At 36.1% G+C, this 15,572-nt stretch overlaps 1 protein-coding gene across 2 annotated transcripts in view; it reads right to left on the bottom strand.

The window, feature by feature from the left end:
• Positions 1-1,463: 1,463 nt before the first annotated feature.
• glis1a (GLIS family zinc finger 1a) overlaps positions 1,464-15,572 on the bottom strand; it is a 32,810-nt gene continuing 18,701 nt past the window's right edge. For both annotated transcript variants that reach the window (XM_084411817.1, XM_084411816.1), the window contains 5 exons: positions 14,751-14,895; positions 11,023-11,158; positions 3,038-3,177; positions 2,076-2,183; positions 1,464-1,996 (listed from right to left, as the gene is read on the bottom strand). In XM_084411817.1, the coding sequence (XP_084267943.1) occupies positions 1,968-1,996; positions 2,076-2,183; positions 3,038-3,177; positions 11,023-11,158; positions 14,751-14,895 (558 nt within the window). In that variant the 3' untranslated portion in view covers positions 1,464-1,967. The remainder of the gene's footprint in view (positions 1,997-2,075; positions 2,184-3,037; positions 3,178-11,022; positions 11,159-14,750; positions 14,896-15,572) is intronic.

Raw genomic sequence — 15,572 nt, 5'->3', positions numbered from 1 at the left:
TGTCCCATCGCGTCTCTACTGTACTACAGTGTGTGTGTGTGTGTGTGTGTGTGTGTGTGTGTGTGTGTGCGAGCGCTGGGTGTGTCCTGATCCACACAACACCGGCTGGAATGTGGAAATTCTGCTTCCTGTGTGTGTGATCCAGAGGAAAGTGTGTGAGTGAGTGAACACAGCGAGAGGGAAACGTAACGTTACCTGGCAGGGCAGACTTCCCTCATTTGCTTCATGTGGGTCTGAGTTTGTGGGGTGTTTGGAGGGGGATGGGGCTCTTAAAAAGGCCTATTCCTTTTACATGAAACTATATTCGTTTCAAGAGCATTTTCAAACAACGTTTTAGTAACCACAAGAGTTGGGTAAAAGTCCACAAACCATAAATTTGTGTGCTAAGAAGCGCGGTAGAAAACTGCAGCGTTCGCCTGATGTGGTAACCATAGCAACAACACGCTGCTCGCGCTCTTTCTGTAAAATCAAAATGCTAGAATATACTTTATATTGATTATTTTATATAAAATGTCCTACCAAGAGCTGAACTTTAGAATCAGCTTTAGAATAATATAAGAATAATATAAGTACCCAGAGTTGCTTAATAGCTAGGCTGATCAGACCAGTCTGTTTTGTTTTCCGGGGACAGTCCCGGTTTTTGGAGTTCTGTCTCCTACTAAGAGCGGTCCCCGAAAATGCCCCCGTTTTACAGCACGTTCAAAACAACCCGAAAATACACTGCAAAAGCCCGACCATCATAGACTGCTGGTTGCCAAAGCAGTCGTGTAAGTTAGTGATTATATTCACCAACAGAGGGCGATATACACTGATTACAATACATGGTTGCGCTGACGCGCTCCACTGGCTCCAATACTTTAGCCATGAAGAACTTACGACGAGACATATCGATGAGCTATCACTATTATCATCAATAATTAAAGAAGAGACAAAGCTATCGGTTTCAAGGTAGTCACATTATAACTACCCATGTTAAATTAAGTAATATTAAGTAATAAGTAATATTATTTGTAAGTAATAAGTAATATTATTTGTATGTACGTTAGGCCTATTACATAAAAGGGCCTGATCATGATTTGCACACAATTTTAAACGTTCGCCAAAGTTCCGCAACGCATAATATTATTATAATATTGATCATTATAGCCTAATAAATGAGATTTCAATGAGATCTTTTTGGACCAATGAACTAGGAAGTGACTTGGAGGTTTTGATTTCAGAAACCTGGCCACTTTTTTATTAGCTGAAAGTTAAACTAGCCTACAGTGCGAGTAAAAGGAGGATGAACTTTTTAGGAGTTATTATTCGAGTTAACCACAAGATGGAAGCATTCTCCTTCTGTTAGCCTGCGGACGAGCATTTCATGGTCAAACCCCTGAAACTATCCGGATAGATTGATAGATAGATGGACTGACAGAACGATAGACAGGTTGCACGACAGACAGACAGATAGATAGATAGATAGATAGATAGACAGACAGATTTTTTCTGTCATTTATTTGAAAAAGGCAAAATGATATACCCATATGATGTGATACAGGCATCACACATGAAACTAATGTTTGAAAATACAGCAAAACATTATAAAAGAATGTGTCATGTTACCAAATCAATGTAAACAGCATATCTCCTAACATTCTCTGTTCACACTCAGAAAATTACAGTGTCTGTTCAGCATCAAAGCATAAGGCTGCATCATCATCATCATCATCATCATCATCACCACCACCACCACCAGTGCCCAAGCCAAGGAGTTTCTCTTTTCTCTGACTCAATGCTCAAGGAATCTCTCAGTGGATGATGTTCCACTTCCTCAAAGCCCATGCTTTCCTCGTTCCTACGCTGCTGCTCTCAGGTGCGGTGGGTCAAATGTGTGTCTCAGTCTATAGAGAGCAAATCTGTCCGTGGCAGTGTTCAAATAGATCCCGACCGGAGCAGGACAGCGAGCAGGGGCGATTCCCACTCATCTACCGTATGTCCTGAGTTAGGCTGTATCCTGTCAACAAAGAGGGAGGTTTGAAGAACTGAACCAGAGATGAAGGTTAGGAGGCTGACTGACATAAACTGACACTTACCAGAGGAGTTTATACAAGTAAAAGGAAATCCATTTTGGTCAAAATTATGCAGATCATCTCTTTCATTACTGGAAATCTGCTCAACACGATTGAAAGTGGCCTGAAAAACTAGACAAAGACACAGAAAGTACAGAATTAGCTAAATATTTGAAGAGTTCAGATGCAAAAGAAATTTTCTTCTAGAATGATCATTTTTATCAAGCTCGTATATTTAAATTCAATAATTTCACTTAAATGGCAATGAAGATTACCTATTAATTGTCATTTAAGTGAAATTACTAAACTTAAATATACGAGATTGATAAAAATTATCATTCTAGAAGAAAATGTCAGATGGCACTTAGAGGCTTTTGCATCTGAACTCTTCATTACATTTTCTACAAAGTAGGCCTAGTTGATATTCCACCAATAAAACAGGACAAACATCTTTTTCAAATTAAATCACCTCAATATTTAAAGGATTTATGAAGCATCCTAAAAACTCACATTTTGTTTACAAAGGGGTCTAATCATCTTTCCAGCCAAGTCAACATGCACATGGATCCGATTAAATTATCTAATTTAGCGGTTTTTGAGCTGTCGTTGAACACTGATTTAACAGAGCCAGATTTTAATCATTGCCACTTGTTATTATAAACTAACCACGTAGACAATAGGAAACAAGTAAATCCAACTATAAATCTTAAACAGCAACAATGAACCTCTTCATGAAATGCTCTGTGTTCCCGTAAATGAAGGCCTTCCTGAAACAGGCCGTAAAATCAGTTGAAACGAGGTTTTTGTCCCAGACTTACTTTGCTGACTAACGCTGCTGCGTTTTGTAAAGTTAATGCATATTCCAGCATTGGTGCCAACAAGTTGTCAGTTTGCGGAAATATCGAGACTATAAAAACCAGCAGAGTGAAGAATGCCTTTCACCAATTTTTAGCATTAATGAAGGTAATACAGAATAGCTTTCTTACCGTGCTGATTTATTGGTACTTCATTAAACATCTGGTTGAGTTTCTGATGTGGGTTTAGGAAGGAGCTGTGTTTCTCAGAGACCAACTGGAGCTCATTGGTACCACTGACCAGGTTGATTCCACAAACCAGTGGAGAAAGCCTGAAAGAAAACAGCAGTTGCTTTTAAATTCATGCATGCTTAACTTCTACTAAAATGTATTTAATGACCTTCAAATTATTACATTTCAAGTCCCATGATTCATTGTTGCATGAATTTAATCATAGATCAAATATAGTGTATCAAGGATAAAAAATGCATTAAGAATAAAATTATCAATTTTACATTCATTCATTCATTCTAGTGCATGTCAAATTCTGCCATGAACTACTTTAAAAAAAAAATCATAAAAGATTGTCATGATACATAAAAACAAATAGTTCACATGCAGTACTAACTAAGAGGAATGAGCACGTGAATCCAGCTAGAGTTCAGTAACCGATGAAAGAATGTTTCTATTTCGAACTCATTCCTCTTGAGAGCCATAGGCTTTATCTCAGAGGGACTCACAGCTAGCCTGCAAAGAAGCATCATTTCAATTATGTGGTCCCTTGCAGAGAGGCCAGAGGGCGTTCGGCCTAAGCATCTTTTGGAAGATCTTCAGTGTTATTCATCAACAAGATTCTTTTGTCGATATAACTCACATCAGCATAAATAGAGCTACACCCCAGTGTCAACTAACCAGTCATAAACAGATGAGCTGAGTTTGGAGAACACCTAACAAGAGACCAGAGACCATTCCTCTATACAGAATCCCCAGCTCCATGTTGGTGCTGCTTCTCTTCAGTTCACCCCACTCATTTTCTATAGGGTTCAGGGGCCTCATTTATAAAACTTTGCGTAGGATTTGCGTCAGAAGTGGCGTGCGGATGAAACATACGCACAGAAATATTCGGATTTATAAAACCGTGCGCACGCACATCCTACGCAGTTTTCCCTTAATAAATCACAATCAATTCTAAATGTAGCGCAGCTTTTGCGGCTTCATGTCACGCCCATAGTTGCCCATAAATAGTCCGTCAAACGCCCACAAGTTAATATTCATCGATTGCGAAATCATGGCAAACACAGAGAGGAAAACCAAGAAACGTAACTTCACTCAATGTGAAGTAGAAATTATTGTTGGCGAGGTGGAAAAGAGGAGTAAATGTTGTTTGGAGGGCACAGTGTGGGCATTACTAATGCCAAAAAGGCACTTGAGGGGCTAAAGGTTGCAGACGCCGTTAATGCTGCAGCCTCACAACCTCGGACCGTGGCCGAAATAAAAAAGAAATGGTCGGACATTTATTACCATCCATTTGATTGCATCTGACAAGCTACAGATGTGTTATGAGGATGAATTGCATAACATGCCAATATTATTGCAGAACATATTTCACTTTTCTTGTTGCAAATATGTGTTCATTTGCATTTCTGTTGTAATCTTCGTTTGATTTTGTTTGTTTTACACTGCAGATCGATCAAACGGGTGTTCGTGTAGGCTGTTAATTGTAAGACTTGCTTTGTGAAGTCTTCATGTTATTTATGAGAGGCAGTATTGCCATTTCTTTTACACAACGGTCTGTTTCACACACTTTCACACTTTTTTTGTGTGCGTACGCCTGGGTCAGAGTTTGCGTGAAGGACCGCACATTTCCCCGTCAAGTTTGCTTTTTATAAATACCAATTATTGCGTAGAGAGCGGCGTACGCCTTCTTTTGTGCGTACGCAACGTTTATAAATGAGGCCCGAGGTCAGGGAACTAGGGTAGCCATGGCAGAAGCTTCATATTGTGCTCAGTGACACATTTTTGTGTTGATTTCGATGTTTGTTTTGGAACGTTGTCCTGATGGAAGATCCAACCACGGCCCATTATAAAATTTCTAGCAGAGGCCGTAAGTTTAAAATTTTTCATCGGTTGGTATTTGCTAGAATCCATGATACCAAGTGTCTGAACAAGATGTCCAGAGGACCTCAAGAAAAATAAAATAAAAAAATAGGCCCATAACATTAACCAATTTAAGCCCACCGGCAACTATAGTTACCGCAGTGCATAATTGTCATTTTCCTTTTGTAAGTATTTTTCTAGATGTTATCCATGTTTTATGTCTCAATGACATGCAAGCAAACAACCAAATAAAAGATTTCAAGAAAAGAAAAAAAGGTATTCACTTCCTTCCTGTCACATGAGGCTGTCAACTACCTACACCCCTACTTCCAGGAAGCATGGCGAAGGCAAAAGAAAGGTCATTTTCATGTTACTAATAAGTATTTTTTGTTGACATATATATATCTACATAATCATGAAGGTCTCTAGAATTATCCAAACAAAACAAATCTTACAAGAGATCTATAGTTTTTTGTATACTTAGTCAAAAGTCCAAGCGGCAACTATAGTTGCCGGTGGGCAAATGCCTTGTAAGTACATATATCATGGGAAAATGGGGTATACTGTGTTAATAGGTTAATAAATCAAGGTTATTGGTCTTGTTTAGTGCATAAACATAACTTAACCCTTTAAATGACATCTCTACTGTTCATAAATTGTCTGTATGTACTGTTATTTTTGTTATTTGCCTTTTTTGTTGTTGTTATATAGATCTATTTATTTGTATTTATTTATTTTCATTGAACTTTTTGATACACAATGCCCTGTTATGGCTGCACTTTGTTCTGCACAATATTCCACAACTTTAACCCTTGTGTGCTGTTCGTTTGCGGTTTACAGTCGGGCTGTTTGGGGTCTGAGAGACCCCAGGCAACAAAATGTAATTTTGAAACAATATATATATTTTAAACAAATGTAATTTTACTCAGTTTATTAATGTTTTTACTCCACATTTGGACATTTTTACTCCACAAAATGTTTAAAAAAAAGAAAAGAAATTCTAAAAAATAAATAAAATAAAAAAATAAAATAACTTTAACCAGTAGATGGCTGCAGAGCTCTTAAAGTACTAAAAGTTTCAAACTAAAAGACATCTTTTCACAAGTTTTTCCAGATAGATTCATATCTACATATAATGAAATCACAATTATAACAATAAAAGTTACTTTTTGTCAAAGTTTAGCAGTTTTTGTACTGAAAAAAAAAAATCAGTTTTTCAATAACGTTACATTATGATTAGAATCAAACCTGATCAGGATGTTACAAAGAGAAAAGTTGGAGTTTTTAGAGTTTATCATTTATTTCAAACATCTGTTTTTCATATAATTGTACAAATTTAAAGTGTGCCAATTCATTTCTGTCTATGTGTGTTTGTGTTGTTTCTGATTTTGAGGATGAATTTTGTCCATTGATAAAATTCATTTGATTCTAATCATAATATAACATTACTGAAAAACAGATGTTTTTTTTTTTTTTTTGTACAAAAAGTGCCTAAACTTTGACAAAAAGTAACTTTTATTATTATAATTGTGATTTCATAATATGTCGATATGAATACAACTGGAAAAACTTGTGAAAAGATGTCTTTCAGTTAGTCAAATAGCAAATAGTTCTGCAGCCATCTACTGGTTAAAGTGATAATTTGTTACTTTTAACAAATTTACTAAATTGTTATTAAACCATGTCAAATTATCCATGTTATCCCCATGAATGAAAGTTAGAAATGTGGGTCAAAAAGACCCTGAACAGCGCACAATGGTTAAGGCAAATGGATTTGTTGTGTTTTCATATTCAAGAGATTATAAAGCTAGATGCAGTTTTTTTGGGTTTGCATCAAATGTTCTTCAACTTTTATACATAAATTTGTTTATGAATAAAGATTGATCTGTTGAAAGCAGTTGTTATGAGATAAATGCCAAATGTTCTCCTCCTATTCATATTTTACATTGAGGGGGTGCATACAACATATTTGCCCATCGGCAATAGTTGCCGCACATTCAAATATGATTTAAGAAAAAACAAAACAAAAAAACCTGGGGAAAATAAATGCAGAACATGTTCACATAGGACATTATTAACAATTATATGCATGAAACCATTCAGAAAAAATTGGGCACAAATGGGTTAAAGATCCAGCGGTATATTTAACCGTGGGCATGGGGTACTTTTTATTCCTGTGTGCACCAAACACATCTGGTGGGTTTTCTGCCAAAAAGCTCTTTTTTTATTTTATTTTTTTATCTGACCATTGAATTAGAATCCGGTCCCTTTTGAAGTTCCAGCCATGTCTGACAACTGAATATGCTGGAATTTATTTTTGGATGAGTGAGGAGGATTTTTCTTGAAACCCTCCCAAACAACGTGGTGATGTAGGAGTTGTTTGTATATTTTTTTAGCCTTTCTGACCCCAAAGACTCAAGTAATCTCACTGAAACTCTCCTCCTCACCGTACATTAAGACAATATAGACACACGTCCTCTTCCAGGCAGATTCGTAACGTCTTTAGTTGATTAGAACTTTTTCATTTTTGCCCTGATGGTGGAAATGGGAATTTTCAATGCTTTACTTTCAGCCACTTTCTATTTTGTGAAGCTCAACAATCTTTTGCTGCACATCAGAACTATATTGTTTGGTTTTACCATTGTGATGTATGATTAGGGGAATTTGGCCTTTGTGTTTCCTCATATTTATATTCCTGTGAAAAAAGAAGTCTAGTTAGACGATTTCATGTTCCTAGACACCCTGGTGTGCTAAACAAAAGTAAATATTAATGGGAATATACTTAGTTATTTTACAAAAAAAAAAAAAAAAAAAAATTCTAGGGGTGGCAATAATTGTGGCCAACATGTTTTTGGAGAGAAACATTTGTCATAATGTGATTTTCCCCCCATTTTCAATTTTACTTCAATGAAAGGTTAGATTTTTGTGCATTTTTTAAATAAAAGATCAAAAGGATAAACAATTCAGATTTATTTTTTACATTTTACAGCCATCTTTGATCATATTTACCAGGGGTGCCAATAATTCTGACCACAACTGTATAATCGTTTTTATTTTGTAATCTTGTAATCTTTATTTTGTTATAAAAAAATATTTTAGGTTATAACATTTCATTTTTTCAATTTTATTAATTGAATAATATTCATTATTATTTACTGCTCAATTTATTTCATGTTTTTGACAATGTTTTGTGTACAGGTCCACAAGTCTAAGAAAAAAAAAACAGAAAAAATTCAGGGAAAATACATTTCAGTTCAATTTGATTGTTTTAGTAGGCTACACAAATATTTGGCCTGGATGTTCCTGAATATATACGTTTTACTGGTTTGAATGTAACTTCAATTTACCCACCACTATATTAGAACTTAAACTTATACTTGGATTTTAAAAACTTGTCAGCTCAAAGGGTTTGGTCAAATGAACACAGATTATGAGACGTCCATCCATCCATCATGTTACTGGTTTGTGGTGCTGTGTCCTATCACAGAGTATAAGAGGAAGATAAGTGCTCTGTGTGCGTTCGGAGGGGGAAGGCGTTGCGCTGCAGTGCTGCAGTGCTGCTCATGTGTGTGGAGCAGAGGGCCGAGTCCCAATAGAGCGGCTGTCAGCACAAAACTCAGAAAACAGTTCCACTCTCTATATTTTTTACAGCGAGCCTCTCTATATGCATTAATCACAGCCAGCTGCCCGTACGCACCCTTAGGCTGGAATGAGAGGAATCTTTCATGTAGCGTTTAAAAATCCCAATTTACCAATCACATTGATCCTCCTCTTAGCTGACAGTGCGTTACATTCAGCAAGCACACTGAAGTGAAAGACCTGTTTAAAGACTTGTAGGTAACGTATCTTGGCATGTTTGAGGAGGTCATTCAATAAGTTAATGAAATGACTCAACTTTACAGGGCAGGAACTTTCACCTTGGAAAAGATTTTATGGATCCAACAGTCCTCGTTTTAAACATACAGGTGGAAGAAAAGTTATTACTATTATCAAACATTGCTCTGCCAACTAAAGGAGCTCTAAAAGCACCAAGACTAGATTTATTTGATTAGAAATAAAGTAAAAACATTAGTGAAATGTTTAAATCCTCATTTATTCCTGTTAAGATGCATTTTCAGCAGCCATCACTCCAGTTTTCAGTGTCACATGATCCTATGCCATATTTTATGTTACATATCATTATATATACCAGTTAACTGCTTAAGAAACATTTGTTATCATGATCAATGTTGAAAACAGTTGTGCTGCTTAATATTTTGTGGAAACTAATCAAATTCAGGATTTTTTTTAGAAATTGACAGCATTTATTTGGAACATAAATCTTTTGTAACAATGTAATTACTGCTACTTTTGATCAATTTAATGCATCTTTGATTAATAAAAGTATCTTTCTTAAAATAAAAATCTTACTGACCCTAAACTTTTCGATGGATAAAAGAAAAGTGTGTAAGTTTTCCACAATTTTAATCACTTTTTTAGCTACTTTTTCAGTAAATGGTGGTGTGAAGTGATGTATGCGTTTTTAAAAAGTACAAAAAGTCCTTTAAAATGAGGTCATAAAATAGCATGCACATAAATTATAAAATCATGTGGAAAATGCTCAAATAGTTTTAGATGAAATCAAGCTGGTCAAACTGCAGGACATGTCATATTCAGAGTATTTCAACTACCCATATATTTTAATGCAAACATAAATCAAACAGGAAGATCTAATGGCTAATAACTGATGCAAGACCAAATATCCAGAGGAACTCTAAATGCTAGAATCTTTTCTGATACATGTTTTAAAAGAAAGTCCATCAACATACACCCACATTCACACAAAAAATCAACCACAAGTCACTCCAAATCTCACATTTCATAACAGGGTTTTGAAATAACAACAATACTCAGTAAGCAACGTCTCCTAAATGCTTATTTTTTGCCAAACGAAACACATTTTGCAATGGGATCAGATTCTGATGACGGGAGTTAGAAAAGATGATTTAGTTATAAAATGTTTAATATCATGTAAACCCCATTTAGGGAAAAATGAGCTTTCTGTTTTGGGATCACAAACCCAAGCCTTCAATGTTTCTGTCACATAGTCAATGGTAGGTTAGCTAGCAACAAATAGTGTGCAGGAAGTGTAGGCTCTGCTGATATGTTTTGTTATTTGATCAAACACATTTCCTGTTTACAGACACAGAGTTTGTTGCACAGTGTTTTTGTCACATCACCTCAAGAGTGATTGTTGTTTACATAAAGCAAGTCATGGCATGTGTTCCCTTTCCGGACACGTCTGGATAAGCAAACGTTCAGAAACAAACACTGCCTGTTTGTGGTGAGCGACAACATAACAATATGCTGCTTTAACAACAACAATAAAGAAAAATGAAATGACAAGAATAATTATTAAAGCATTTTCTAAGAACCAAAATTTACACAAGACACAGTAGTGACCACAACAGTGACCAAAATTGCAACAAAAAAATCCCTATGATCTCTGAATTGTCCATATGGCTTAAGATCTTAATGCAAGACATCCAGATTAGATCAAATCCCTTCACAATCGGCACATATTTGCATGACAGCGCAACAGTAATATTGAGAGCACGGGTCATGGGTTAACTGTGTTGTAAAAAAGACCCATGCGAAAGCATAATGATCATATTTTTCTACTGAGGAAACGTGTTGCCACACATCATAATGTCTTCGTTCTCAGGGCAGGGACGATTTGCTCCCATCTCATCGGCTGTGCTTTTTTTATGTTTCACATCATAAGCACATGTTGCTAACTGCTGTGGTTGACGCACATATATGCACTGCAGATGGAGTGAGTCCTCCAGTCAGTGACAAATAGCCAATTAGACTCAAGTAAAACTGTTCCCATATGTATCAGAGAAGCAAACTGGATTCCATGCTTTATGTTTGCTAAAATGTATATTATGCTATGTTCTGAGGCAGTGGCGTTACTAGGATGCCATCCTGGGGTGGCCGACTAATGTTTGCCACCGAAATGTCCACTATCATCACAATGCAAAATAGTGCACTCAAAAACATGGGTATCACTTTGTTCACAAAAGAATCAAGATCCTCACCTCGTCTGATTGAGCTTGTTATTGTGCAGATGGTTGTGAAGGCTGATGCTGCTGTGCTCCATTCTGGGCTGCTCCAGAGTTACACTGGAGGTTCCGGATAAGACTCTGCTACACGATTCATCCTCCTCTGAGTATGCTGTAAACCAACAGGAACGAAAAAAAGAAGAAAAATCCCAAATGAGATCTCTTTACAGTTACTTCACAGTTGCTTCTTCAAGACAGCAATGCAATTAAGAGCAAATGGAGACATTGATTAAGTCTTTTACAATCAGATTTCAATATGAACTCAAACAACACTGAGAAGAAATATTTCTTGAGCAACAAATCAGACTAAAAATTCAGCTTTGCCATCACAGGAATAAATTATATTTTAAAATATATTAAAATAGAAAACAGTTATTTTAAATTGTAATAATATTTCACAATATAACTTTTTTACTGTACTTTTGATCAAATAAATGCAGCCTTGGTGAGGACAAGTGGCTTAATGGACAATGTTAATGAACAAGAGGATTATTGCCTTTGGCTTGCTCAGTTGGGGATATTTTGGGGATATTTAATTAGATTTTATCAATCAATAACTTCCACTAGAAACAAACCTTGTTGTATTATTTTAATTTAATACTGTGAAGCTGCTTTGATACAATCTGTATTGTGAAAAGCGCTATACAAATACACTTGACTTGACTTGACTTGATTGTGCTGAACGGATTTCAAGCACGGTCTTTGCAAGCACGGATTTTACAGGACGTTTCAGAATGGTACGTTTTTTTTGTATTTTTCTTATAGATATGATATTATCCACAATTTATTCATATTTGTCGGATACAAACTATGGTAATACAAACAGTAATCAATCACAAAATCATGGATAATTTTCCTAAGGGGTGGTGAAGTCTTACAAAGCAAGAGCTTACAAAAGCTCAAGTAAACACTACATCAATACATCATTTACATCATAGCTTAGCAACTACATACAACTACAAAAAAATTTGAACTGTTAATAGAAAACACAACTACAAATAATAAGACATACTTACAAGTTGTGATCCATAAACAACAGATTGTCCTGACAAAATGGGAATGGCTATGTCTTTCAGGAAAAGGTTTTGTGCATATAGCCTGCCTTGTACTCTCTCCTGAAAGCTGTTCTCCGTAAAATGTACAGCGCACAGACAAATGTTGAGGTAATATTGTTCAGAAACAGTGTTAAAAATACATTTTAACCAATAAGTTCGTCAGCCTTAGGACAAACTTTTACTGGGGTGTAAAAAACAGCAACAACACTCTCCATCTTCTCTAGTGCCGGTTACCGTAACTTTTTTTTGCATATTCCGTTATGATTTCATAAGATCCAGAAAAAGTGCATTGTAGTCCAAACGAGCCGTTCGTTGTAGTTCTTGAAAAGTGTATTCTGTTAAATAAAATATCTCCCTTTGGAGCGGACTTTGAGCTTTGTAACCTTGCAGATATTTTTTATGCTCAAACAGCAACATTACACACTAACTAAAGTTGAAAAAGTGAAAAATGCATAATAGGACCCCTTTAAATGTTTACTGTAAAATACAGATCACATAATGTGTTGTAAGACTGGGTAAAATCTTGCTGATTTAGTGGCAAAAATGCTGAAGAAACTTAAAATTAGAATTTTTAAATTACATTCATGTGGTTTAAAATTTGAAGAACCGAAGGGGAACTGAAAGTCACAACATTAACGTTTAATTTAACTTATTCTTCCTGATTGATCAAGGTCAGAAATCATGTAATAATGTAGTCAGTTTGGCTTGTTGATGTTAAACATCTTTCACAGTCATTCTTTATTCGAAACAGTTGCTTCCTTCTTATTAGGCAGAATTAGACGACTGAAATATCTGTTGCTTCTGTCTGTCCGTCACATCTTTTATAAAAGTCGTCTAAGGCATTTAGTGTGCATTGCCCTCATGGATTTTCACTTCAGGTGTTGACTAAAAGAGCCCTGCGCTGTCTGACAGCTTCTTGACTCAGTCTCAAGCATCTGAAGGAAAAACAGCTGGAATGGAAAAGATCCTGGAGTGTGAGAGACATGCGTGTGGTGGCCGCTTGCCCATGGTGTGAGCCCAGTGACTGAGCAAACACTGGCCTTTTGAGCTTGTCGGAACAGCTGATGTCAGAAATAGTACGTAGTGTAAATGATGGGTATAGGGAAATGAGGAAGGGAGTGGACGCTGCTCTGAGCACATACTCCACTCGACATCTATAATGCTAAATGGCATGCACATATAAACTTCTTTTCTGTGCACTGGTTAAAAATGGATAGCAGCTGGAATTATACAGACTGCTTGTGTGCAGGGTTACACAATGTCATCTTTTACCCTCATTATTGGGTTCTTTTACTCTAGCTTTCAAAAGTGTGCGGTCAATACGATTTCTTTTAAAGAACTGAATACTTGTATTCAGCAAGGATGCATCAAATTGATTAAAAGACAGTAAAAATATTTATAAATGTTACAAAAGATAATAAATTCTATTAATCAAAGACTCCTGAAAAAATGTAGCACAGTTTCTACAAAAAATCTTAAGCAGCAAAATTGTTTATAACATTGATAATAAAAAATAAAAAAATCATACTGTACCCAAACTTTTGAATGGTAGTGTATATCTTACTGTACGTCTTACCAGTGGAGCCTGCAGCTGTGTGGCTGTACGCACTGTGCTTACCATGAGCTCTCCATTACTGACCTGAGAAACGTTTTCCGTGCAAATATTTCAGCAGTTATTATGTCCCGTATTTCTATCGACTAAATCAGCGTTTCCAATCATTCGTGAAGTAATGATTCTTGTGGGTTGATTCATTCTTTTGGGCGAATTGGCCAAACGTGTTTGCAAAAACGTTCTTAAACGATTTGCATTCGTGTGGAACGCGCTCCCACTGAATCATCTGAGGCCATTTCTCAGTCAGTTAAAAAAACAGACACTATCGGGAGAACAAACAGAGCTGTTTATCACTTGTTTTCACATGTAAACATGCACTAAATGGTGTCTTTGACAATTTCGTTGCTTTTAGCAGTTTTCAGGTTTAAAAAGACTTAAAATGCATGTAGAGATACAGTAGATGTTGCTGTCACATTCTGTCAGATGAATCCTATAGTCGCTCATGCATCTTACTTTAGTCTAAATAATAATGACTGGTATTATGTTTAGTTTTATACTATTATATTTAGTTTTAAAATATTAGAATTTTGTATTTTGACTTTTTTTTACATATTCAGATTTTTATTTTAAACATCTTTTATTTTGATTTTTTTTAGTTGTGAAATCTGCTGTACATTGATACAATTATAGCTTCAAATTTTCTGAACTGAAAATTCTGAATTCTGAAATTTAGAACTACAGTTTATGGTTCTGTGTTTCAAAGCAATGTTCGAACTGAGCATTTTGGACAAATAATTGTCAGAGAATTATAGTACAAAAAATACAATAAAACATAACTATAAAATTCATCTCAAATTGTTATGAATTTACGACTTTTTTTCTAGAAAGAAAAACATGGGGCCTTCCACAAAATATCGATGCCTTTCTGTGGAAGCTGGTTAGTTAGGATGCCAAGAAGATGCCAGGACCAGCATTAAAAATCATTTCTATCAGGCACACTTTTCTTTCTTCAGTTATACAGCACAAGCTGGAAAATGTCTCTCAGGCCTTCCATATAGCAAAAAGCCCAATGCAGCATTGCCCACAAGCACACCTACCAGTAAAGCCTTCCTGATGAATCTTCGTGAGGGAGGTGGGACACCTGTAGTTTGGGCTGTGTACTGAAGGAGTAGAGCCATGGAGATGCTGCAAGCCAAGGCTCACATCCACAACTTCCTGCTCCACCTTATTGCCTAGCTGGACCTGTCAAGATAAAGAAAACATATCTATAAAATATAAAGCACTGATGTCCCAATCTGAAACACAATCACTAGATGTCAAAATCAGGTCATGGCCAGTATGGAGCCTTTAGACTAGGATCTGTCCTGCTGTGACATGGATTTGGCTCAAGCAAAGTCCAAAAGAAAATCAGAGTGTGAAAACTAATTTAAAAATCAAAGAAATTAAATAAATAAAAAGTGAAAGCATTTTTTCTGTTCCAACGTATCGCATTTCCCGCATTTTGCCTTTGTAGAGCAGTATCGCTCATAACGTTTTTGCAAGGATCTATATCTTGACTGTGAGAGTGGCAAAGTCTTACTGAGGCTGAGAAAACTTTCTGTTGTTGATTCATTGGAGCATTCAGTGGAGCTGGTGAGCATGTTTGCTATTTGCATGTCACATCTGGCGTCTTGAGGAATAGAACTGCACTGCTTATTAACTGTATTACGGGAACACATGTGTTCTTGTTTAGAATGCCAAAACCATGGGAATACACAAAGATCTCCTTCATTCTCTTTTGTTTGGAAAGCAGGAACAGCCCATAAAACAATAGGCATTTTCATCAAAGGTCTCTGAGATGACAATTACAGATGAAGTTAATGCAATAAACAATGTGACATAATTTATCAGGTAATTAAGTTCATCTAACTAGATGTGTG

Source organism: Rutilus rutilus (assembly GCF_951802725.1).
Source record: "Rutilus rutilus genome assembly, chromosome: 6".
Classification (NCBI taxonomy): domain Eukaryota; kingdom Metazoa; phylum Chordata; class Actinopteri; order Cypriniformes; family Leuciscidae; genus Rutilus; species Rutilus rutilus.
This window is presented reverse-complemented; position numbering and strand designations above follow the sequence as displayed.